The 26,352-nt window shown below is 41.4% G+C and overlaps 1 protein-coding gene across 6 annotated transcripts; it reads right to left on the bottom strand.

Annotated features, from left to right (window-relative positions):
- On the bottom strand, positions 1-25,972 carry PPM1F (protein phosphatase, Mg2+/Mn2+ dependent 1F). Of its 6 annotated transcripts, none has more exons than XR_014616592.1 (8): positions 25,791-25,972; positions 16,271-16,404; positions 12,567-12,766; positions 11,291-11,479; positions 10,014-10,157; positions 9,018-9,111; positions 3,715-7,829; positions 1-1,087 (listed from the first exon to the last, which is right to left on the bottom strand). XR_014616592.1 is itself a non-coding variant. In XM_084217395.1 (8 exons), exons 1-7 carry the CDS (start codon positions 25,964-25,966, stop codon positions 7,456-7,458), a joined length of 1,311 nt encoding a protein of 436 aa, XP_084073521.1. In that variant the 5' UTR covers positions 25,967-25,972; the 3' UTR covers positions 1-1,087; positions 7,428-7,455. The 6 variants fall into 6 exon arrangements, 3 of the variants coding, with proteins under 3 accessions (XP_084073521.1, XP_084073520.1, XP_084073522.1); XR_014616593.1 differs by having other exon boundaries at positions 1-3,864; positions 7,157-7,829; XR_014616594.1 differs by having other exon boundaries at positions 7,157-7,829.
- Between the last annotated feature and the right edge of the window lie 380 nt (positions 25,973-26,352).

The following is a 26,352-nucleotide window of genomic DNA, read 5'->3' as shown; positions in this document are numbered from 1 at the left end:
TCACTATACTTTATTAATACTTCAGAACCATCAGATCCTACAGTGGCAAGTTCTTATCCCCACCTGTTTCCAATCACTGTTTTGAAACAACTTCTTGCAATATGCAAATAGATACATGAGGCACTGTGTGAATACAAAAGTGACAGTACAAAAAATTCCCAACAATTAAACCTCATGCAATACATACATATATAAAAAATATGGCAATGTAGCATAATACACACAAGCACTATTAGAACAATCCATGTAAATGAATGTACAATATGCATAGCATTTATGATCAATGACAACAGGTTTTCAACTTGTGCATAAAACCAGTCAGCTTAAATAAGAGTTTTAAGGGACTAGATAACTGGTTAAGCCACAGCTTATAAAACCTGCTGTACTGCAGCTTTTCTGCTCAGGGTCACAAGTGCAGATTAGCATATAAAATAAATAAGGACTATGATTCTACAAAACTTGGCTAACAGCTCCTATTTCAAAGTCACTGGCCCTCTTACTTCCATTCAAGGTTCATCAGCCAACACAGTGGCAAGAAATGTGCCTAAAGCAACAGCTCTGCTCTTGTACTGTTTTAATACTGATAAGAAGATATATTTTTAAGTCAGCAGGAGTAGTTACAGAGGTCTCACTTACCACTCCTCAAGCACTGGCGTTACAGTACGGGGCAGACACTGAAGAACGGCACTGGCTGAGAGGTCGCTGAGCCTCGGGCTGTGCTGCTGCTGCCACCCTGCCTGCTCAGCCAGCTGGGCTGGGACAGAGAGCTGGGGAGGGCAAGGAAGGCAGAAAGCTTTTCCCCCCACTCTCAACAGTGCAAATGTTTGAAAACAAACAATCTGCAGGAATAAGGAAAGACGGAGACAAGAACATTTCTGAAGTCCTGTAATCAGGGTGAGAGCTATTGTTACCTGAAATAAGCTTAATATTCCTATGAAGTAAAATACAAATATCAGGATTTTCTTCTTACATATCCAATACTGGTCCATGCCAAGGCAACAGTTATTGTAGTCTCTTATCTTCCTAGCTGACATGGTTCTTTTTACACTCTTGGTGTTGCAGGCCTCCAAAGATCGGACCAAATTCACTATGGACACAGACGAAGTGAAAATTACACAGTGGCAACTAAACTGACTTAACAGCCAACAGATTTTATAACCTAAAAAGCAGCATTTTGAGGGGGGAGAGGGTGGCAATGTAAAAGTACATAAAAGATAGAGAAAAAGAAAATTTGGAGCAAAATAGGGAGGACACAGAACAGAGCTGACTTTCAGAAGAGGAATTTAAAAGTCATTAAAGTTATTAAATTAAAGGAATTTAAAGTTAAAAACTTTATACTGGCCTTTTTTTTTTTTTTTTTTGTCAGTATAAAGTCTTGACCCCAAATTAAAAAAATCTTGCTATTATTAAATACACTAAAGAAAAATAAAAGTGGGAAAAACAGACAAAGAAAGCAGCAATAATCATGCAATATTCAGCCAAATGCCTTTTTACAATGGTTTCACCCTGGTTTCTTAGCTATTATCTCTTTATCCTTGGACATCCAAAAAGAAGCATCATTGCTTTGATAAAAGGATAAATAGCTCCTGGCAGGAAGGTCACACATTCCAGCTCCATTTGCCAAAGCAACAAACCTTTTACCTGCCTAATGTATGGCCTTGAAAGGGATAAATAACTTTAAGGAGTGATCCACTTGATCAGGAAGGACCAATGACATTCCTGTGCATGGAAATCCAAAACCATTTAATCAGTAATAATTTCAGTATTTTATATATTAATATCTCCTGGAAATTAGTAATCAGGCTTAATAGTTGAGAGAAAACTCAATAATCAGGATCCAGCATGTCACAAAGCCCAGATATATTTAACTTTCTAAGGAACTGAATGTATCTTGTCTCTTCAACTAAAAGGCACATAATAAGACATAAAACTCTGACTGAGAGGAGTTTGTTATCAAAATAAAACAGACATTACAACACAGCCAAATTCATTTGCTTGAAACAGCGGTTTTCAGCTGACAGTCCACTGCCAACTCTTCTAGGCTGCCTTTTTTTTTATTCCATTGTTTGCATTCCAAGAAGCTTGAAAACATTTCTTTTCCTATTGATTCAGTCCTCTCCTGCTTAACAAAAGCTGCATCTTGCTAAATTTTCTATGTGGCCAGCACAGCTGTCCCTTGTTTATTTTTGTGTGCATGAGCAGCAGCGTGTGCAGCTTGGAACATGCATTAAACCAGGGACACTGAAGAGTGTTCAGGTCTGATGGGTCACACCAAAATAACGGTTTATGTGATTCTCTGGAAGATGTTGGTTTCCTGTTCCATGCAGAGATAAGGTTATCTGTCACAAGATCCTACCAGCTCATTTTAAGGCATTACTTTAACAAGTGTCTACGACAGATACATGTTCAGAAGTGCAGTCACTCCTTCAAGTCTCCCTTTGTTTACTTCTCAGCTGACATGACTTATATAAATAAAAATAACTTTAAATTAAATAAAATCCAACCAAAACACATGCAGAAAGTGTCTGGCTTAGCTCTTAAGAGCTGTCAATGCTACAAAACAAATACTCCACAGGGCTGGCTGGTTGAGTGGCTCAATTTAGCAATGCAGAGAGGACCAGCCTCTTGGTTTTGATGCTGTTTGAAAGGTTTTGATGAGCTAGGCAGAAACCCCCCTGGTTTCCAGTACTACTCAAATGCTATAAATTTGTGTTTAGGAAGAGTACATAACTTCATTTAGATTGGGTAGTTTCACATTCATTTGAAAGCTCATTTTTCTCCTTTCCCTAACCTTCCTGAGTTGCATTTTGTTCATCAGAAGGGTTTGCTCCCCAAAAAGGGGGAATAAACCATTTTTTCCTAGTAGGAATCTGTCTGAAGGCACAGGCCCAATTGCAAAAGGGACAGTAATAGAACTAAGCAGGGAAATTTAAATCAGGCTTAACCAGAGCTAAATTATACATGAATCATCTGCAATCTGCTCTGTTGTGGCTAACATCCCCCCACCTTCTCCCTAAAGTGTTTGCTTGATACTCCAGTACTGTAAGACTAGAAACAGACAATGGCTGGTGCTGCTGCACATCCAGTACCTGCATCCACAAGAACACAAATAGTTTAATCAACAGAGTCAAATTTGCACTAAGAGTAGAGCTGAAATATTAACTTAGACTTTACTGTCTATGTCCTTTATAGATTGAGGATATTTGCTGGGTACTTTTTTTGCAATGCCATTTACATATACCAATTACAAAAGTTCTTAGCCACTTGTTTTGGAAACACCTTTTTTAGGTTAGTTTTTAGGTGTTTGGTTTTTTTGTTTTGGTTTTTGTTTTTGTTTTTTGCCTGGAAGGGAAGCTTCAACCCCAAATAACTCATTTAACCAATCAACTGAACACAAGTTTTCCAGTGTAGACAGCCAACTTATCTCCAGAATTCAGAAAACAAGAGAAGTACTTTTCCCAACATCCTACCAAAAAGTGGAAATTTTAGTGGCTCCTCATGACAGAAGGTTAATGGCACTGGAAATGCTTTTTGAAAGAGCAGTATCACATCTGACTTTGAATTGAGATAAGTGTGTATTAAATGCTATTAAAGTCATCACTGTGATTAACACTACTCAGCTGCCAGCACTGCTGTAACCACTCAGTGCCCAATTACTCATCCTGCAGGGCTCACCATCCCCTCCACTCATTAACACACTCCAGGTTTACTCACAGCAGCACTTGCACAGTGACCAGGAACTGCAGAGGCTGGGTGCTCCCTCTGAGCACAGGAGGATGTTTGGAAAAATCCATTTAGGAGCATTAGCTGTCATGGTAGTGCTGAGGGGTCACCTTGGACACTTTAGTGCTATTCCTTCTTTGGCTGTTTGAAGACAAGAGTTACCACAGCTGAGCTCTGCCTTTTCAATGGGTGTGTTTCTAATTCTTTCAAGCACTGGTATTTCGCTCTAAAGAACTGACATTTGTAGCTCTATTTTCCAGCCCACTTCCTTTTTAAAATAGGCATTAATAATACTTAAATGCATTCCTGTCTCTCTCTTTCACTCCTCCATCACTCAGAGGGTGGATTTTACTTAATCTCTCTCTGTTCTAAGAATTTTCCTGCGCTTCTATAATCCGTATTCTCAGAAAGAAAAAAAAAGCCAAAATGAACCCCCCAAACAAATGTTATTTGTAAAATTGTTCATCTTGTCTCCATCGGACCCAGAATATTCACTGTTTTAGGTGTGTGGCTTGGAAGGAGAGGATGGGGAAAAGAAGGGAAGGGAGAAGCATGAATTACCTATAAGCAAAAGAGATGTTGGATACCCACTAAACAGAAGAACTGAAGTCAGTTTCCAGCCAAACAACAAAAGAATTTAAGTGTGCTCTGTTTTAAAATTTCAGGCTTCTCTAAAGAGCAATTTTTCTTCTACTGAGTGCTAAAATGCACTCAGCAGACATTAATTGGTAGTCTAGTAAGACATGAAAATTATTGAACATTTGTCTTGAATCCTTCAGCTAATTTCTACAGCTTTCCCCCAAACCTTAGTTGGGATTTTGCTGTAGATGACACATCAGGAATTACTTATTCTAGCTATGGGATGCAAACTGCCTTTTTTGACCCATTACAATTTCTGTTGACCTGACCAGACTTTTTAAAGCTAGTAAGAAGTATCTGAAAATGAGAGAAATACTCTTAATCCATGCTGTAATCTCTCTGATTTCTCAAAGACTGCTCCTAGTCATTTGCATCTCAAAGAAATGAAGCACTATGTCAGTCAGAATGAATGCAAATGTAAGGGAACAGCTTCTAAGAATGCAGAATTTCTTCCCTAGAGCATTTCTTGAGAATTAGATTTTATGATTGCCACAGACAGCTTTCTAAAGGCCCACTTCACTTAGCTCTCATAAAACAGAAATTATAAAATTTGAAAAAATTATATTCTCACATAGCTGCAAGCATCCATCAAGAGACTTAGGACTTTCTTCCCCCTGTAATGCAAATCTGCCCAGAAAATGTTGAAAAAAATAACCATTACAAAGAGTTTGGCTTGTTCAATCCCTCTCACCTTTGAGGAAATCTGGCAAATTTCAGAAACTAAACCAATATCATGAACTTACCTATATTTCACACCTTCCTTCATAAATACAATAATTTTCCCTCTCCTGAGAACCCTCAGATAGCAATCAATTCTGCATGATTCTTACTATATTAATAATAGAACTATTTCTAAGACACCAAGAGGCACTAGTGGTCATCAGGATTTAGCATGGAATTGAATATCTGGCTAGAAATCAAAGACAGAGGAGTTGATAAATCCAAGGAGATTACTGAATAAGCCTGAGGACTTCCTTAACTGAAGAAGGTTCACTACAAACACTGATGCCCACCCCACCAGGCTGCCATAATGGAAATCCTTCCCCATACATTTTAAGACACCAAAATGTAGGGTGGAAAACTGCTTACAACCTTCTCAGCAGAAAAGCCCCTGTGTCAAAACAAGGCAGTTCCTGTCTGAGCTGCTGTGTAGTGAGAGAGGAGGTCACTGAGGAGTTCCTACATTAAAAACTCATCCTCAGTAATTCCAGCAAAAGCCTTGGGGTCACTGCACCATCCCACATCAGCAAAGGATCCAGAGACTGGGGACACAGACAGTGCTGCTCTGTTCCTCCTCTGAGCCATTCAGCTCTTCTACCTCAGCTTCCTCCCCAAACAACATTAATGCTCACCAGATTTTAATCAACAGGACTGACATATTGCAATGACGTGCTTCTAAATGTGGCATACAATCTTGCTGCCAGATGCAAAGCACTTCTTGTTTGGACACTGAAATTAATAACAAATTTACCATTGAGCCTTCAGATCTTGTTGAGTCCTGCTAGCCAGGCAAGACAAAACATAACCACAGGCTCTAGCACGTCATGAATAGAGCAGTTGTGCAAACACCCTCACACATTCATTACACTTCTTACATCCTCTGAGCTTCACAGTTCTTAGAAAGTTATTTTGACCCAAAACATTCACAAAGTGTGGCCAAATTAACCTTCCATTAGGAAAAAAAATTGTTACTAAACTGTTTCGAGTTTGTGTTACTAAATTTTTTGTGAAGGCCAGAAGTCACTTTTTAAATGAAAATATTACTCAGATTGTTACTTTATGATTAAACCTCTAGAGCATTCTGCACAGGGCAGGGAGTCAGTCACAGTGAAGCTTTTACTACAAACCACAAGATTTGGCAACAATGAAAGATGTTTTCTTGAAACCTAGTTACCACTAAAATAATTCACAAACTGAAACATTTAAGTGCATCAATGAAAACAAAAAGTCACATTAAAAAATGTAGAACTGGCTCACCAGACTATGATAGGCAGCCAGAAATCCTTGGGTGAAATATTTAAGGCACTTGAGGGTAGTCAGTTTTTTTTCACCAGATAATAAAGACAGAGCCGCTTGAAAATTCCAGTTTAAATAAAAACCACAACAAAATAAAGTAACACTGCAAAACATTCCTCAAATGTAAAGTTCAGAAAATTAACAAATAAACATTTACAAGAAAAATAAATTCCTCCTTTGCTATAGTACACAAAATAGAGGCAGGAAGAGGACATTTACCTGCTTGAGCACACAAATTGTAAAGATCTCTCTCAAATACCACAAGAGGGGTCTTTTCAGGTTGCCAAATAGCCAATAAGCATGTTTGTTAGGGAGAAATTATTCAGTGCAGTTAAATATCAGATTCCAGTTTATAAACCAGAGCATCCCAGAAAGCAGTTGATTTTCTGTCATTTTCCCTGGGATATTTCTAGCTAGCTTTCCTGCTTTTCTGGAGCATCCAGTTTTATTTTCTCCTCTCCATACACACAAATGTTAAGTGTTTATGTTTGAATAAAGAGGCCACATCATTCTTGTACTATCTTTGGTACAAACCAAAAGCACCTTACACAGCACACTGGTGTCACCCAGTCCCTGCACCCCAAGTCTGTTCCTACAGAACACACACAGGAAGAAGCTTTTCTGCAGTGGGGACAGCTTCTCCCCTCCAACTTCCAAAGTAACATCACAGTTAAGTACAACATACAGTGCTCTTTTAAAGCACTAATTCAAATTTTCACTCAGAATTCATGAAATGCATATTCTCATCCATTAGCTTATACCTATTATGGTTTCTTACCCTTCCAGGACAGAGGGATATGACCAACAGCCCTGGGACACACTTCAGTGTCTGCTCCCAGAGGTGAGATAGCTGTACAAATCTCCACGTCCGCTCAGTGTTTTTTGAGGGGATGGGGGAAAAAAGGGAGAAGGGAAAGACAAGTGGGAACTCAGTAAAAGGGATCTTGCCTTCCTGTTCCACGTTTGTCCATTTGTCTTTTTTCCTGATACATTTTGCCCACTGTATTAGAGGCTTCTTCAATGGAAAGCAGTTCCTTACATGAACTTACTTGAACCTTCTGGACTAAAGAGATTCTGTCACTGTGCGGCTGCTGCCTCACAGCTGAGGAAGTTAAAGGGTGAGCTCTGAGCATCATCATCAGCCCTAGGGCTCTTAGAGTCTCTGAGACAGTCTGCCAGGATATCCTGAGGATCTCTCAAGAAGACCACCAGAACAGTGATGTTGTCACTGGATCCATTCTCCTTGGCAGCAGCCACCAGTCTCTCTGCTGCTTTGAGCCCCACTCCTTTGGTCTGCATCAAATGATCCAGGACCAAGTCTACAACCTCATGGGGCTTGATGGCATCAAAGAATCCATCACAGGCAAGGAGCAGGTAATCTTCTGAGCCAGTCAGCTCAAAGGAATCTCCATCTGCATCACCAGAGACATAGGGCTTCTGGCAGATGTCACCTGAGACAAACATACAAAGCAAAGGCTTGATTACTTCAGATGGAAACAGGTACTTCTTTACCCACCAATTGCTTTTACCATCCTCAAGGATGGCCAGATCACGTTCCAGAGGTAGCTGCTGCAGAATGAGAGTAGTCAAAAGCCATGGAATAAGCACAGAAGACTTTTGTTTCTTTAAGGATGCTTGGAACCTACCTAAATCTGGTGGGTTTCTAAGGAGTTACTTTAACTTAAAAATTAAAAGTAACTCCTTAGAAAGTAAAAATTAAAGTAACTCCTTAGAAACCCCCCTAATTTTGCAGGCAAAATAAGGAATTTATTCCTAAGTTTTTTCTCTCAGAAATATATTTGTGCAAGGAGATAGTCAGGCCTTCATTTTGCAGAGGTGCTTCCTGAATGCCATTAGCCTTCAGAATGCCATTAAAAGAAAATTTTTCTCAGCTATCCAGATATACATCACAATGCCCTAAGAATCTGCTCATTATGTTTAGGTTATCAGTTTTGTATGGTTATACTGACCAAACATGGGTTGCTACTGATCCAAACAGCATTATACAAATTCCATACTAATCTGCTCCCACTCATACATTACATTTATCTACTGTATTGCTCAGGGTTTTTTCTCTTTCTGCCCTAATTGGCAATTAGCAAAGTAAGCTTGTTTAATAAGATTGTGAGAATACTACAATAAAAATGCCCTAAATTGCTGGATATTAAAGGACAATGCAGTGATTTGACTTAAGCAGAGAAATCCACAGTCAGGAGAAAGATACATTCATAATAAAGTGGACAAGACCCCCTCACAATTCAGACATTCAAGCAAGTAAAAAGGCTAGAGAAACATTTATTGCTTCCTCCACTTTTACAAATTAAATGCTGCATATTTGTTAAACTACTGTAAAACATTGCAGTACTTTAGGCATTTATAGGAAGCAAGATCTTAGTAGTAGGAAAAAAAATAGGACTATCATGGCTAGTATGTAAAATAAAACAACATTTTATTCTCATGATAAAACCAATAAGCTGATGTAGCTGCAAGCCATGTAAGTCCTTGCCTTATGGGAAAGACAGTAAGTAGTTTATTTGTTTGATGCTGAACAAGACACCATTTACAGTAAACACAGTCTCAGGTGGTGTGTTTCAATCAAATTTAATCCAAAGTTTACTGATTCTGATGGTTTATCTCACCAATTGCTCTGGAAACAGCCAAGGTACCATTAACCCGCCAGCAGTCCATGTAGGTTACACAGCCACCCAGAGTCTCAATCCTTGCTCTCTCATCCTGAAAAACAGTGGAATACATTTTGTTTGCTGCTCCAGCTTCTGTATTTCTACAATGAATATAGCAAACACACATATCAGAATCTAGCACAGAAACAGGCAGAGAGGATTACTGGAAACAAGCCATTACTTTCCATTGCTGCTATGGCTTGTCCACAAAAAAGCAGAATGCTCAAGTTTCTGTATCATCATATGCTTTCTCATATGGATGAGTAAATTTTCCTGCCACTTCTTCCCATTCCATACAGAGTTGGGTGAATATATAAATGTTCAGAATGAAATACACGATAACTAAGCTAAGTAACAATTGTCTTTGCATTGGTACCCTGTAACTACTCAGTTGTTACAAATATTCATGCAGTGAAGGCAAAGGGTCATGCAATGCCAGCTAAACTTGCAAAGACCCCCTCCAATTCCATGGAATAAAATATCTGGCTATGAAAATAGATAGGAAATGCAACACACTTTAAGCTAGTTAGGCAAATAGATTAGCATTAGCTTTTCAATGACAGTACTGCATATAACGAAAGATTTCCATCATGCTAATATGGAAGCTATTAATCTCAAATTACTAAAATATTCTGTAATAGGCAGATTTTAATTCACACACAAAAAGCCTGTGAAAGTCTTTAATTACTGCAAATTTTGAATAGTCTGAGCAGGAACTGAAGTCAGGAACTATCAGTACCATTCATTAGTACTTCCAAGCAGGTAAGGTGTAGGGATCACCTTGTCAAGACACAGGAGTGGATGCAAAACAAGAAATTGTTAATTCCATGCATCCTAACATCCAGTATATGTAATTATGTAAAGCACCAAACACTTAAAAAGGCTTAACTCCAAAAGGTTTCAGGAGAGAATCTGACATCACACACTTAAGAGGAAAAAACAAGTCAGACTTACTTCTCTCTCTGGTTTGTGAGGTTCCATTAATGTCACAGCTTTCCCTTGCTGCACCAGCATCACCTGAGAGTCCCCCAGCCATGCTATGTGCAGTTTGTTCCCCACAATCAATGCAGACACACCTGTTGTGCCACTCCGCAGCTTCTACAGAAGGAACACAGGCGTGTCAGGTGAATATTCAACAAGCCCTACTAGGATATATGGCAATATTGAAAACTTCAGTTTGATCACACTAAATGCAGCAGATTAGACCTGCTAATCCAAATGCAGGTACTTGAAAAAAGGGTACAAGATAGTAGAGAGATATGAAATAAACTATTTATAAAAGTATTTTCTAATATGCAGATGATAAATACTGTCTCTTATGTTCTTCCTTCCCTTGCTATTCATTCCAAAACTGATCTAGGAGACTAAGAGCTCAGTTGTTTAAAACAGACATGCAGAAAAGCAAAAGGATCTGAATTTCACTAGAATGAACATTTCACATCACAAACAAACACATCTCTACAATCCCTTCCACATTCTCCACCCTAGCAACTACAGATACCTTGCTCCACACAGATCTCCTTATCCTTGGGTATTTAAATGAGAATGTCAACAAAGGAAAAACATATAACTCTCCTAAATTCCCTGAAAAGATTAGTGAGAGTCAGACCTTATGAAATGCTGATCCCTCTTTCGTACCTCATTGGCAGAAATAAAGGTATTGACAATGAGTACTTCCACAGCAGTGTTATAATAAGAGTTCTCAAACAGTGTAATGTAGTTTTGAAGAAAGAATGTTCGTCGGATCAACTAAATTCAAAGTTTAATCTATAAGTTTAATGAATTGAGGAGTCTGATTCAAATCACAGAACACATTTTTCACTTACAATCACCAGTGACACTAATGGTGGGACAAGAAAGAGGAAGATAGCAACCATATTACCAGGAAGAAAGAAATCTCCTTTCCAGGTAAGAGGTAAGACAGCAGAACATCTAGAGGCTGCCTGGTTTAGACAAGGAGGCACCAGTATTCTCTCAAGTAATTGATATGTCAGAATCATTTAAATCACTTTAGTGCTTCTTTTCAATTACTCATCTTGAACTCTCAAGCACTGGTTTTCCTCAAAAAAAGAAATAATTTGATCAAACAAAATCTTTACATGTAGCATAATTTCATAAAGAAGCCAGTGATTCAAATAAACTGTAGTGTCAGAATTTTCTGGATAATACCACATTGTCCAACAGTTCTCAGTGTCATTTAAATAAAATGGAATTAATCTCTACCCACTCACCTCTCTTTTGGCTTTGAAAAGAAACATTTCATCTGTCTTCTGGAAAGAGCATTTCAAGGCTTCAGCTGGATTCTTAACAATCTCTTCATGTAACCCAACGTTTACGTGTAAGTGGGTTGCTGAGTAATTGGCAGCATCCACTCCACCATGGCCATCGAACACCGCAAAGTAAGCACGATCAACATCATCCTTTTGCAGGGAGGGAGAGAGGGGAAGACATTCATGGTCAAAACCAAAATAGCTCAGACTGCTACCAACAAGCAAATTCTTTATTCTGGGCTTTCATCCATACAAATGACAATTTAAGTCCATTTACACATGTACAAAATGGATAAAATGGGTACTTTGCAGGCCAATTACTTTTCTTTGTTTGCTGTTAGTCACTTCATGTCCCTAAGAATAACCTGGCACTGAAGCAGCAGACTGCTGCTTACATAGTCCTCAGCAGTTTCATGAACTGCACTTGTACAACTGCTATTTTCCATACCATAGAATGGTTTGGGTTGGAAGGACCTCGCAGACCATCTAATTCCAGCCCCTCTGCAAAGGGAAGGGACATCTACTAGACCAGGTTGCTCCAAGCCCCTCTCTTGTAGCCCCTTTAAGCACTAGAAGTTGCTATAAGGTGTCCCCAGAGTTTTCTCTTCTCCAGTCTGAACAACCTCAGCTCTCAGCCTGTCTTCACAGCAGAGGTGCTCCAGCCCTCTCATTATCTTTGTGGCCTCCTTTGGACTTGCTCCAGCAGATCCTTGTCATTTTTGTGTAGTGAGTCCCAGAGCTGGACAGGTGGGGTCTCACCAGAGCAGGGTGGAGGGGCAGGTTCCCCTCCCTCAGCCTGCTGCCTTCCCTGCTTTTGATGCAGCCCAGGACATATTTGGCTTTCTGGGCTGCAGGCACACATTGCTGGGTCACATAGAGCTTCTCATCAACAAACACCCCCAAGTCCTGCTCCTCAGGGCTGCTCTCAATCCATATATAAGTTGTGTCAGTCAAAAGAACATTGTAACTCCAGCAACATAACACTAGGTGAACTTCCCATCTTCCCATAACATAACTTATGACATGAATCCCAAAGTCACAAGATCCTCCCTGCATCACTTCTTTATCAGGGCAGTAGCTGGCCCCCAGCAATCTGAGTCACAGAGTCCTTGCTCCAATGCAGACATGACAAATAACTTATGGCAACAAATTCACAGATCATCCATCACCGGGGCCCTGTGCTTACAGCAATGCTGCAAACCTGCCCAGCCAGCTCCCCCATTGTGTCCAGACTTACTGAGAGACCGAAGAGCTGATTGAACTCGGGGAGCAGGACGTGGCGATCCTCCATCTTGCGCCGCGCGTTGCGGATGGCGTGGATGGACACCAGCAGGAAGCGCGCCAGGGGCCTCAGCGGTGGCAGCTGCTTCTGCCACTCGGAGCACACGTCCCGCAGCTTGTTAAAAAAGCAGCGCTGCAGCGACTCCCCATCCAGCACTGACAGCACAGAGGCAAAACAGTGAGTGCTCTGTCCCACCTTCCTACACTATTCCATCTTTTGGCCTGTCTTTCCCTCAAGTTTCTTTCCCTACAGCTACATACACATCTAGCACCCTGCCTTTACAGGCTCTGCAAGAATTAAAATGAGGTCCTGAGAATAATGTGGAGAGAAAGTTGCAATGGAAAACAGTGTAACATTAAGGAAAATAGCAGCTTCTTTTTGAAAATAGAGGTTTATCAAGCAGGTGATTACATTACAAAGACCCCCAAAAAATCAGTCTACTATATTAGACATAAATATTATTATGTAAGTAAAATCAGTAAGATAAAGCAGTAGGAGTTCATACATACTGAAAAGTAAAAGGGAATCATCAAGTGGGCAGAAAATCTTTTAAGATGAGATTGTTGCTGTCTTGAACACAAGGGCTGAAAAAGCACTGGCCTGGCTTTGGGTCAGGTTATGTCCTACTGAACCACTTCCACTGAAAAAACAAGGAAGTCTGAAAATGTTTGCTGAGGTCAATAGCTCAACTCATAGTTGAGCTGAACAGATTAGAATTTTAAGCTGTTATCTTTATCTTTTTAAATACTCATGGTTTTAGGAGCTGCAGGGAAAGAACACTTCCGCTACTCTCCAGCTTTGTCATTACAGAGCAGAACTGTAAACACCCATTGGGCATAGCGTGAAAAGCTCCAGCCAGATACTCAAATCCTTTTCTGGACAGATCCCAAAGATCAATTAATCCAAACTTGTTCATCAGAATGAATGGCTTGGTGCTTGGCATTGTGTTTAGCTCTGCAACACAGTATCCCTCCAAACAGGTAACAATTTAAAGTTTTGTTCTTTGAATAGGAAACCTGCCCCAATGCTAAACCAACTAACTTCCAGACACACTGAAAAGAACATTTATAGAGCAAAAATAATTTGCTGGTCACTACTGTATACTCTAAAGACAGTGCATGAACTATCTTTCCTAAATCTATTTTATCCTGACTCCTGCTAACACTGCTAGTATTAAAGCTTCCTCAGAATTCCTTTTTATAACTCCTGGTTCTCAAGCTTTTTTTTTTTTCTTCAGCAACAGTAGCTGGCCAGCTTCAGATGCATCTCTGGGCCTGGAGAATTGAAAGCTTAAATTTAAACACACATCTTTGATGAGCAGCCACTACATACTAACCAAAATTACTTTTGATTTGCTTAATATGTAGGTGTTAATGGACAAGCTATAAAAACCTTTAGATATTAAATCATACCAAACACAAAATAACTAAATAGGACAGCATCTCTGACAGCCTTGCCTACAGCTGTTAGCTTACATATTTGTAAATGTCTAGACTAATACTGACCAGAAGACACATATTGCTGTTTAAATATTAAGCTTGTGACATCTGACAAAGAATTTAGTATCTTAACAGCAGAAATGCCTCTGCAGTGTACCACAAACAGTGGTACTCACACGTGCACGCATTTCCCCCCCGCCGTTGCTTTTATATAATCACTTCTCTTTCATTCCAAGAATGCTTTTTTTGGCAGATTTATTACTGCAGTGCAGGAAGAGAGTCCATACTGTGCTGTAGCATGAGGAACAGCTTTCCTTCTAGTTGTACAGTTAAAGTGATGTAATAGCAATTACAAGATAGGGGAAAACAAGTACAGTCCAAGGGGGCAGAAAAATGAACATCTTTAAAGTAGCTGTTCCTTGCTGAGATCGGGCAACTCAAGTCCCTGAACAATGAGCCAATTTCCATCCTGTTTGGTAGGGGAATGAATGGTCAGTAGAGATTTGATCTAAATGGCAATGATGACAAGAAGGAAGAAACAAAATAGGCAGGAATATGTAAAATTGAAATTAAAGAAGGTTTCAACTATCAGAACAGGGAGGGCTCTAGGGCATTCATCCACAAGGAATAGTGAGAGAGAATGTGAACTAGTTGAATACGAAACTCATCCAAGGATTTTCCAACTTTGCCTGCACTATCTTAAAAGTAGACTCCAGTCCTATCTTTATGGCCTTCAGAGCAAAACAGCAGCCTGAATATTCTGCAAACGTCCCCAACATATAATAACCAGAGACATCAGACGCTTGTAGCCAAGAAAATGTCCACATCCTATCAAGTTCTTCATTACTTCTTGTTTCAAAACATTTTTTCTTTACTATTCAGATAGGGTTCATTTTGGTTTGTGGGCCCAAGATTTACATTAGACACAGAAGTACAGATTACAGTCCTAGGCTCACAAATGTATAGCAGTTCATGTCCTGTATTACTGCTACAGTTCACCTCAAAGATAATTACATGGGAGTCAATGAAGAGGCTGCAGCAGAGTGTCTGCAGGGTGCTCTGGTAACAGTTTCCAATTGCTTTGTGCAAACCTACATAATTATCCTAGGTGAGTTACAATATGCTGCTTCTGACTTTCCTGTAGAGGCTGCAGTGACCTGGTCACACCACATTCATATTTGCCAGCTCTCCCTCAAGGCAGAATCCTGCTGCAGGCCAGGTTAGCTGCAGTGAGTGAAGGCCACAAGCATTAGGGCAAGGGATGACATAATCAGGGTGCAGCATGGCTTAATTAACTGAGTTCCCCCTCCTGCTGTTTCAGACTTGGACATGAATGCTGAAAGAGGCTTCTGGGAAGTGTCATATCCTGGCCACTGCACTGCTCTGTTCGGGACACACTGAACTGCCTTTCAATTTATCCCAGGGAAATGGAAGGGTGAGTATTTCCTCTTACAGAACAGACTGGTTTGCCTAAGACATCTCTTCTCCATTTTTATCTTCTACTCTGCCTGCATCCTGCTCCGTTTAAATTCTTGGCACTGGGACTCAAGGTTTGGTGAAGTCTAACGTTAAACACTTCAGTACGTAAATGCAGTAGGACCATCTGTTACACAAGGCACAAACCCAATACTCAGTCACCAAGGTCTGTTCTCTCTCCAGTTCACTCAGGAAAAAATGCAGGCATCAGGTAGAAAAAATGCAAAGCTCTTCTTCCCTCAGTATCTCACTTTTATAGGGGAGAGTGGGAAGAACAGAAGTCATTGATACAAACTATTGAGCAACTTGTCAAGAGAAAGATCAGGAGTTTCAGGATGGTTAAGATGTAGAGGAGCCAGAGTCTGGTTGCCAAGACAAAAGCAAGATGGTTAATATAGATGAATTGAAGGTGTTGGTCTGGCTGTTCAACAACTGTGGTGATGTCAATGTCAAAACATGGAAATAATAAGGTCACTCTGCCAAAGGGAAAAGGACACACTCTTCCCTTTCAGAAAGCCAATGCACAGGATCAGTCAAGGCTCCAGACACTGTGTTTGCCTGTTGCCCACAAAACCAGGACAGCTTCCTTTCATCCCACAGGTATACAGCAAAAGTAAATGAAGTTCCATTCACTGCTGCTTGCCAGGCAGCCTAACCAAATAAATCTGGGAAACATTTCAAAACCTAAAGTCTTCTGGAAGACAGCCTCTGGGAAAACCACAGACAGAAGGAAAATATACTTACAGGTGAACCTTTCCTCATCTCCTTCTCCCTCTGTTTCCACATTTTGCAGCTTAAATTCAGTCAAGTCTTTTTGGAGAACTTCATCAACTGCAGCATGGATCAATGATGCTGCAAGAAGTGGTGAAACATCTCTGCTGGTAAGAAAAGGAAGGGAAAGCAAAACAGACTCCATTAGTTTAAACTGAGCTACAACCTTGTGGTGTATGGCTGGTGACCTCAGAAACCATTACACACAATAATACAAACTTCATTAGTAAACTAGTAGAGCAAACCATATGTTCAATATTTATTCACACAAATCTTTAGTAAGATCCTCAGTTAGACAACTGCTTTCTCAGGAATGTAAAGAGGAAGAAGCGTATGAATCATATTTTCAAACTGTTGCCTCACACTCCAGTCACAGATGGTACCTCTTTCTCTTGAGCTCTCAGATGGGAACTGCTACCTTCAATTCCAGCCTCTGAACACACACATTTTGTTTCTACTCACTACACAGCACTTCTTGCTTGCAGTCAACAATCTCACCACAGACAGCATCAAGATCTCAGCATTGTGGTAAATGCAAATCTCTAAAAAAGTTACTTGGAACTCTCCTTCCCTTCACAAGAAAAGTCACGCTTAATGCTAACCTACAGCCCTTATCATTCAGTTAATTCTGACTGGAAGTTTTCCAAAGAAACCACCCAGGCAAAGAGTTGAGACTGGAGACTAGGATGAGAAGATGTTCCACGTGTTGTTATTTGGACAAAACTTTTAGGTAGGCATCTAGAACACAATAATGCTACACAGTCTGCTCGCCATCTCCTGCTCACTCAATGCTTTACTCAAGCCACATGATTTATGAGAAGCACACACTTGCTATAATGTCTTTGAATATGTAAACAAATAAGTCCCATCCAACTCCAAAAGGAGGCTACTATAAAATAACTCCTACACTCACTACAGTCTCATGGCAAGCACCGACAACTACAGTATACATACAAAACAGGTTCCAGCCATTTTCTATGAGCACAATGAAGAATAAGCATCAACATCCATAAAAAGCCGCTTTATCCATTGTTCATGGAGTGTTTGATTCCCACAAGGCGTTGAATTACCCAACCAAAGCAAATACCACGCTAAGGTGCAAGTCAAGGACAAGACTTTGTTTTCCCAGGAAACATTTAGAAAGTTCTACATGAAACTGGTTTGCTGGGGAGTATGAAATGGTGGAAGCATTTGGTCTGTGATGTTGCTCAGCGATGAGTGGTTTGTGTGTACAGAAGGGCAGGGAGGGGAAGGCCGCGGGGTTTTAGATCCCAGACAACAAGCTGAAATGCATTTTGCCATTGTGCTCCTGAAAGAGGGGCCTTGTCACATCCTCACAGCCATGTATGAGTACCTCCTGTGGCAGCAAACAGAAAGCATTGTGTCAGTCAGCAGGCTCCAACACAGGCCTGCTTTATGCCACGCATTCTGTGGCAGTGACGGCCCAATTTAATGAGTTATTTCGGTACTTCAAATAGATGGCAACGTGTTTGCAGCCCTTTCAGTGCTAGCTGCAGTCATGTCACATCAAGGGAAAACAGAATGTGGCTTTTTATTTCTTTTTTAAGGCTGATATGTTTAGGGGAGTCAGTTCCTTTCCTAGCTCATTTAAATTAACAATGCCTGCTTATAATGGCTCTGACACTGACAGACAACCTTTTAAAAGGTCAGGCAAGAAATACATCCAAAACAGATATGGCACCCCTGCCCTCCAAAATCCTTCTTCCTGTTGTTGTTCATGTAAGAGAAAAAGAAAGAACTATGAAAATATAAGCCCCACAAACAATGTCAGATATGTTGTTGACACTGCTGAAAGTCAGAAGCTTTAGTCAAAGCACGTTTCAACTCCAAGAATAGAGACAAGAACCATTAAGAAAATAGCAATGCATTTAGCTGCACACTGAGAGCCACAGCTCCAGACATCTTCAGAATTTCTCTGCTATACTGGAGGAAAAAAAATGTATCTATCCTGGGTTCACAGCTCAACATCAGAAGAGGGCTTAATACTTTGATTTTAAATTTTGTACATTTCTGTTTTCCAGAGTCCAGAATTGCTGAACTGGGTCCATAAAAAGCAGCTTAAACAAAAGGAAATCTACTAAGTGCTATAATGCACAAGTGATGTATAAACCTCTGCTTACAGGATGCCTATAACAAAGGGGAAATTTACAAATTATGTCACATCCTTCAACTTTTTCCAGTTGCCACCCAGTTCCTAAAAAGGAAATTTTGTAATTCCTCAGTACTGATATGCTTCTTTCAACTTTGCTTCCTATGTATTTCCTCCCACTCCATAGTTCTGCAAATCTATAAGAAAGTGGTTTTTTATTGGGATTTTGTTATGCAGACAGCAACATCAAATAATTGATTCTGACACACAGAAAAAAGATAGAAGTCTAAAAAATACCAAACCTATTTAGTTCAAACTCAGTTCTGAACAGAACATATTTTTGATTACTTTATTAAATCTTCATCACAGCATTACCATATTTGACAAGACTGGTTTTCACTTGAGCTCAAGTAAGTGGAGCTCCAAAGAATGGCATCTTTCATTTAGGTTCAACATTTACCAGTTCTAAGTTCACATTCTAAATCAGAGACTTCAAGAGTTAACAAAATGTGTCATTAAAAAGGAGCAAGAACTGCTGCTTTAGTTGAGAGCTACAAGGTCTCACTTGGCTGGAGAGTATCTGGAAACAGCCACAGTACCTATGGCAACCAATGCAAAAGTAAACCACTGCAATTACCATTGCAGACTTCAAACCTTTCCTGTAAGCAAAGAAGAATGTCACTTATTGTTAAAACCTTCCTTTCAAAGAGGCCCAAGACACCCTGGTGATGAGCTGACCCAAGCATAATTTAATCTCCATGAATCAGAAGGAACACTGTAGCTGTTTCTTAAGTGGGAAACCAACTGTATTGGGAAGAAGAGGAAAGCTGGTGGGGTGTGTTACATGCACAGGATGCTACTTTAGGGGAATCTTAGAAGAAACACGTTAGCCTCATTTCTCTGACACGCAACACTAAACACTCAGCCCCAGCACACACAGGCTAGTAGTAAACAGACCTTGAATTTCTTTGCTGCAGGCTATTTCTTTGCTAACATAAAGGGTGTGTTCTGACCACAATAAAAATATTTTAAAAGAATTAAAGCATGTCGTAACAGTGCAGACAAGGCATCATAGCTTCACCAGCAGCTGAAGTCAGATCAACAGTGACTGGAGCATGGAGCTCATCTCCTCCAGCTACTCACAGCAAAACACAAAACTTGTTTCAAAACCTGAGTACAGGTAAAAGAGGTAAGTTAAAGAGTAAAGCAATACTTATGCTAATAAAGATGACACTTAAATTTATATGCCACCCTCCTCCTCAAAAGATTCTGGACTACTGGACATACACAGTACTGCTAAGTGGAGCTGTGCAAAGCTCCTGTTGATACACATACCTCCGGGCCAAAATAAAGTTACACACAGAAGTAGAATGCAATTATGATGTTTTGCATACTTTAGATTTGGCATAAATTACAGAACAGAACTTACTTCTCTTGTTCACCTTGTTTCTCTTCTGCAATACAATTTAGTTATCTATTTTTTTTTTCATTTCAAAAGACCAGCTGTCACACCACCACAGCCATACTGTAATCACATATGTCAGGTCAATCAAAAGACTGTTACTGACCCTTTTAGTACCAGTCTTCAGAAAGAAAAACACCAAAATACATACATGTTCTTTTGGGAAGCAGAAACACATAAAGATAACTTCTCACTCATTTTTTATTTGGGTCATTAAACCCCCAGTACACTTGCAGCAAGCGTTGCAAACAAGTCACCAGTTCAAAGATGTTCCCACCTCTTCCCTTCCAGTTTAAGAGAGCACATTCAGAAGTTTCTGGCAAAGCGTTTTTTGGATAACAGGGAAGCATCCAGAGCACCAAAGGTCAGGCCACCACACCCTGGCCAGAGCCTCAGCTACTACACTTTTTGTGAAGGCTTGAAAACAGCTGACAGACTTCCTGCAGTGCTCCATGCCCAGCTTATAGCGGCTTTGAGGAGTCAGAGTTGTGCAGCAGATGGCAGACCCCAAAAAGATGCTCCTCAACACTGAGAGCAGAGAAATGAGCTCTGTGTCACCTTGGAGAGTGGTACACAGCCTCTCTGGGATATGCCAAACACTCTATGTTTACACAAAGCCTTCTGCATTTTTACGCACCTATTTTGCAAGCATAAGAATTCATGTTCCCCCCACTCCAAATACACACATTCTCCCACAGTACAGTCAAAAAATCTGTTTGTATAAAATAAAGCACAAGAGATTACCAACTGTCTTGGCCAAGTATTGATTACTTACCTTTCAGATTAAAAAAAAAAGTTATTAATTTTGTTTCTAGACATTATTACCAAAGTCATGGCAACAAGGCCGCAGTGATACTTGCGGGCCAGAGCACCAGCGTGTAATCCTCTTTTCCTTTCAGACTGTGCATACACACATGTTGGGGAGAACAAGTGCTAGATCTGAAAGCACAAGCTCTAGCATAAGTCAGCTGCAGCTGCCTTACATCTGAGGGAAGAGGTGCCCTTATTTGCTCCATGGGCTCTGGAACAGAAGATCACACAGAGCTCAGCTCTGGCACTGCAGGCTCGGGGTGTGTTTCTAGCATGTTGCAGCTCTATCAGCAGCGGGTTTAGTGCAGATCTGCAAATGCCAGCAGTTCTCTCCAGCAAGTGAAAGATCCTCTCACACTGCCAAAATAATAGCAGGTCACAAGTTTCCTCATAAACAAAAGCTGCTTGTATTCAGTATTTTCTCCCCAGTCTGATGCTTTTATTTTCCTCTTGCTTTTTATTCATATAATCAACTACAGAATGTTTCCACTCAAGCAGCTTTAAGCATTAGCATTTATTAGAGCAGTACCTAAAGTTCCCAGGGTGACGGTAGCCAGAAAAGTACAAATTTATATCCATTAAGGAGAGAACATCTGACATTCTACAATGCACAGGAAGTTGTTTCTTGTGCTAATGACATCAGATCATTAAAGGAGATGAACAAGAGGGAATCAAAACAAATACATAAACAATGCCACACACAGAATTTCCATCTCTTATGGTTACATGAAGCAGGTTTTTTTCCAGCTTTTCTTATGAAACTACCAGAAGCAGCAGCTTTAGAATCCAGAATCCATCTGTTCAGGCCCTTCAGTCATTACTGAACAGTTTTTATACAAAATGTGCAGTGAAGAGTCACCTGCTACTTTCATTTTATTCTCAGCAGGAAGAAAAACCCCACAGCAGAACAGGAGAGGCTTAATTCCACAAAAGCCACTTTTCAATTAAACCCTAAACATGTTGTTTCAAAATTGAGTATTTATCCTCAAACAACAACAGAAAGGTTGTTTCACACAGGTCATGAGAGCAAAATATGCAAACATGCTCTCAAGCAAGGAGAGGTACCAGTGCATTACATCAAATTGTTCAAATTAGGAATAAGGAAGTAAGTTTTAGGGAATTTATTAAAAGCAGAGGTCACAGTAGAAAGTAGTTTTCACAGAGGAAGAGACTAAATAGTGTTTTGAGATTGGGAAATTAGAGGCAAGATAAGATTTTCTCTTCCCCCTCCTCATACTAAAATCACACTAAGCATCAAAACATCAGAATCGCTGAATTAACTACTCTACAAGAAGGGAAAACTGGAAATAAAGATACCAGGGCCACACCTTGGTGTGAGCACTACAATGTAAAGCACAAAGATGCACAACAGGATGCCGAGGTAACAGCAGATCGCTTGGGAGGGGGCAGAACAGGAAGCCCAAGCCTCTCAACTGTTATTGTAGTAAATGTCCTCCAACAGGAAGGCTGCAGTAATTTCACATTGTTCTTTGGATATGTCACAGGATGGCCATACAAGTTTCAGCTCCTATCAAGGGGAAGATGAAATTTCTATATTTGGGGGTCTCACTTCATCTCATGTTCTGTTGCAATCAGGAATATTTCAGTTTAATTTCTAAAGCTTGGGAAGTAACTAATGGTCACTTCATTCACATTCACCTATTTTCACAGACTATCAGAACACAGCTATTACCCAAAAATGTATGTTAATTGAACTTCTGCAAAACAAGATTACTTAAGCCTGTTCTGATTCTTCAAAATGTTATGCATGTGTTCAGCTGCAGTTAGCAGCAGGCAGTTCCATAGACTTAAATGAACTATTCAAAGTAGAAATATCTGCAAAGCTTTACCAGATTAGTGATTTAGGGGCAAGGCCTGCCAGAGAGCAAAATAGTTTGCTGTTTTAACTGGTGTTTCACTATGGTAGCTGCATTTGCAGAAATTTTTAAAATAATTCATTTTAGATTAGGCCATTCAGAGATTAGCCTGACATATCCAGCTGCTTCCATGTAAAAAGATGCATGCAGCCTTGGAGGAGCAACAGCATTCAGAAACTCCTTGCTGGACCCAAAGTTGTTTCTAGGCCCATTCTCTTCTCAACAGAAATCCTTCTCAATAGAGGAGGAACAATGCTCCTCATTGCAAAGGCACAAAGGTTTGTGCCTCCAAGCAACTGGAAGAATAAGCTAAACATCCCCATATGTTGTCTCGTGAGCCAAGGATATTGCTGGGCCTTTATTGGCTATGGACCTTGATTGGCTTGGGCCCTTCTGGGCATGACCCAAACACCTGAGCACATGTGAATGAAGTACCTGACAACACAGAAATGAACAGCAGAACTGAATGTCAAACTTGCTTCCCAGTAACACTTTGATCTACATAGAAATCCTTCATCAGTACTAATCACTATGTAAAATACATTCTGTGATGCTGGAGTGTGAGAGAAATCTCCCACTCAGGAAACAGAGATTGGTGTTTTTCACGGAGCTGCCCTCCATGTGTTTGGGATGCTGCTGTGACAGCCTGCAGGTTGCTGGATCCCAACTGCAGTGACCTCCTGCACAGTCACTGATCTTGCCCCCCTTCTAAATCTTCAACTTTTATACAAACACTTAAGTGTCTTCTAATGTCAGTCCTCACCCTTACTCTTCCATTTCTTAAAATCTTTAACATTTTTCTTTCTCTAATTTCCTTACTACTCCCTCATCTATTTTATTGAGGATTCACATCAACAGAAAAGTTTATTTAGCCTTCAAAGATGTATTTTGAATTGATCCACAGTAGCAAACATGGGGGAAAAATGTAATGTTGGCAATTTCTCACACAATCAGAGACTTCAGTTTTAGTTCCTAATTACAGGGATTACAAGAAGAAGGCCTGCAATTTCAAAACACAAGATTCCTGTCTTGGCCTTGGGCTGTATCAGTCTTCTTGTCCACATGCAAGAACTTAGCCTACCCAACAGGAAAATGCAGCCTTTTTGCAACTGCAAAATGAGGTTTCTCTTTGTTTTAGGAGCCCAAACCTGAGTTTAATTGTTAGGGAATCCCTACATTTGACACTTCAGGTACACTACATTACACCCAAACACAGAGCTGCCTGCAGCCAGCCATGAAAATTCATAAAAAAACTTATCTACTTCTGTTTTTCACAGACATTTTGTGAAAAGAAGAATTAATAAGTAGAATGCTGCACTTCAATTCTTCAATTCTGCTTTACTTACTTCAGCTCTCTTTCCCTTCCTTTTTTTTTTTTTTTAAATTTATTTCTCCTAAATTTCCAGCTCAGGACTTGGGCAGCTCCACAAGAGAGCTGTGGAGCCAGAATTGGCTGCAGGGCAGGTATGTGAAAAATGAAGCTTCTGACACTGGCAGGCTCCTCTCTGTGTAAACACCAGGAGTGACAGATGAGGTGAAAGCATTGCAAAACCATCATTCCTCTTCTGCTTCCACTTGTTACTGTGCCCAACAGACAACAACAGAATGTCAGCAGATATGCAGCTCAGAAATACTGATTTTTAAAGCACTGCAGTTTGAGTAACACATCCCACAACTCTATAGCCTCATACTTTCCTCTCTAAATCAACTGCAGAGAGCACCAGCCTGGCCCACGTGGCAGAGTGGGTGCCATGTGATAAGTATTTGCTCAAGATTGGCATTACCTTGTTCTTTAAAGCATTCACCCAGAACCACTCTTGCTCCACAGAGTTCAAAGATTCAATGCACGTGATGAATTTGCAACCTCACTGTGGAACAAAACACAGCTGTGTTTTGTTCAAAAGCAATTTACTGAAAGCACAACTGAAAAATGCAATGATTATCTGGGCCTTTTTAAACTACAGACTAAGAAATTGTATCTTTGGTATGCATTTTTCATCTTCAGATTTAGGCATACCATTTAAGGTATGAGTGATATTATGCCCATAATAATCTCTGTAATATGCAGGAATAACTTGATTTTTAAGGCAAATTTCCAGGACAATTTAAATATCTAAAAATCACATATATGCTTTCAACAACAACAAAAATCTATTTGGTGTTCATAAACTCAGTGGATGATAGTTTAAAAGGCAATTAATTCAAACCATGTTTATTATCTAGTAACCAGGTAACATTCAGCACATACCAAACCAGAACCAGTCTCCTCCACACTCCAGCACCACAGCACTGATTACCACTCATGCTCTTTTAGAGCATTCACAAACACTATTTTGGACTCCTAAAAGCAGGTTAGTGAAGTAAATTGTGGTAGGAACTTTGTAACAGCTGGAGTGCACAGGCCCTCCTGCCAAAGTGCATTAGGAGAGTGGAATTGGTGCGAGATAACCTGCTCTTGATGAAGCACTAACTTACCAAAAGAAGTAAGTCATACCTAAATGCTTAGCAGCATTAAAGAGGAAATCTAAACTGTTCAGGATGAGTGTTATTAGGATGCAGTCAGGGAATGACAGAAGCATCACTGATGAGCAGCTGCATGTTCCAGCAGTGGTGCGACTGCACTCCTGAAGTTTTAAGAAAACATCAGCTTGAGAAACCCACACAAGCACGTCCCACCCGGGAGGGCTGGGGAGCTGAACACCCCTGGAGCTGACTCGCTCCTTACCCCGGCAGCCCTGCGAGGCACCTCACGGACTGCCTCCCTCCCAGACGGCCAGCTGAGCCACACGGGTGCCCTGAGGGACCCGAGCTCACGCTGCTGCCACTCCAGCACCGAAATCGCCCCACCGCGCTAACTGCGGACTTGTAACTGACTCCGCACCGAGAGTGGGAGAGGAATATTTTTGAAAAGCACACACAAACAATACTGTGAAGGCACAGGGCCGAAGGCCTATGGCCTCAACAGAAGTATGCTATTAACAGTCACCAAAAGTAATTTAGAAGGGGGAATAATAACAAATAAATCTCCAAACCTAAAATTCCCTGGAGACGCTGAGGGCTCTCCCCCGCCCCCGGCGGGCCCCGCGTCAGGAGGAAGCGCCTCCCGCGCCTGCACCTGCTGCGGCCGCGGTGCCGGGGCCGCCCCGCTCCCTCACAGCGGCCGCCAGCGGCGCCCCCGGGGCAGCCCGGCCGGAGCCCCGGCCGGAGCCCCCACCCGCCCCACCGTCCCCTCACCTGCTGCCCAGGAGGCTCCTCGCTCGCTCGGCCAGCGTGCCCGGCACCTCGGCCCTGCTCAGGGCGCCGCTCCCCGCGGAGCTCCACGGCAGCGGCTCCCCCGGGCCCAGCGGCGCCGGGAAGTCCCTCAGGAAGGAGCTGAGGGGAGCCGCGGATGGCTCCACTTCCAGCGCCATGGCGGCGCTGCCCGGCCGGGAGGGGCGGGCGGGGCGGGGCCGGGGCTGAGAGCGGTGCCGGCCCCTTTAAGGGACGCGCGGGGGCGGGCCCGGGCGGGGCGGGCCCGGGCGGGGGCGGGGCCGCAAACAATGCCTGGAATGCGGGGCGGAGCTCCCGGTGCCCGCGGCGAGAGAGACGGGCGGGACCGGGCGGCCGCGCCGCCTTCTACCCAGCGCAGCCACTGGTGCTCTCCTTCCACACACCCTCTGCCACCAGAGAAGGCATGAAAGCAGCAGAACGGAGCACGAAGGTGTTTCCCAGGGATACCTCTTCACTGAGCCTTCCCCGCGCTCAGCACTAATAGAATCTTAGAATAACCTCGGTTGGAAGGGACCATCGGGATGAC

This window comes from Fringilla coelebs, assembly GCF_963513975.1.
Source record: "Fringilla coelebs genome assembly, chromosome: 17".
In the NCBI taxonomy this organism is placed as follows: Eukaryota; Metazoa; Chordata; class Aves; order Passeriformes; family Fringillidae; genus Fringilla; species Fringilla coelebs.
The sequence above is the reverse complement of the archived record's forward strand: the minus strand, read 5'-3'. Positions and strand labels throughout refer to the sequence as shown.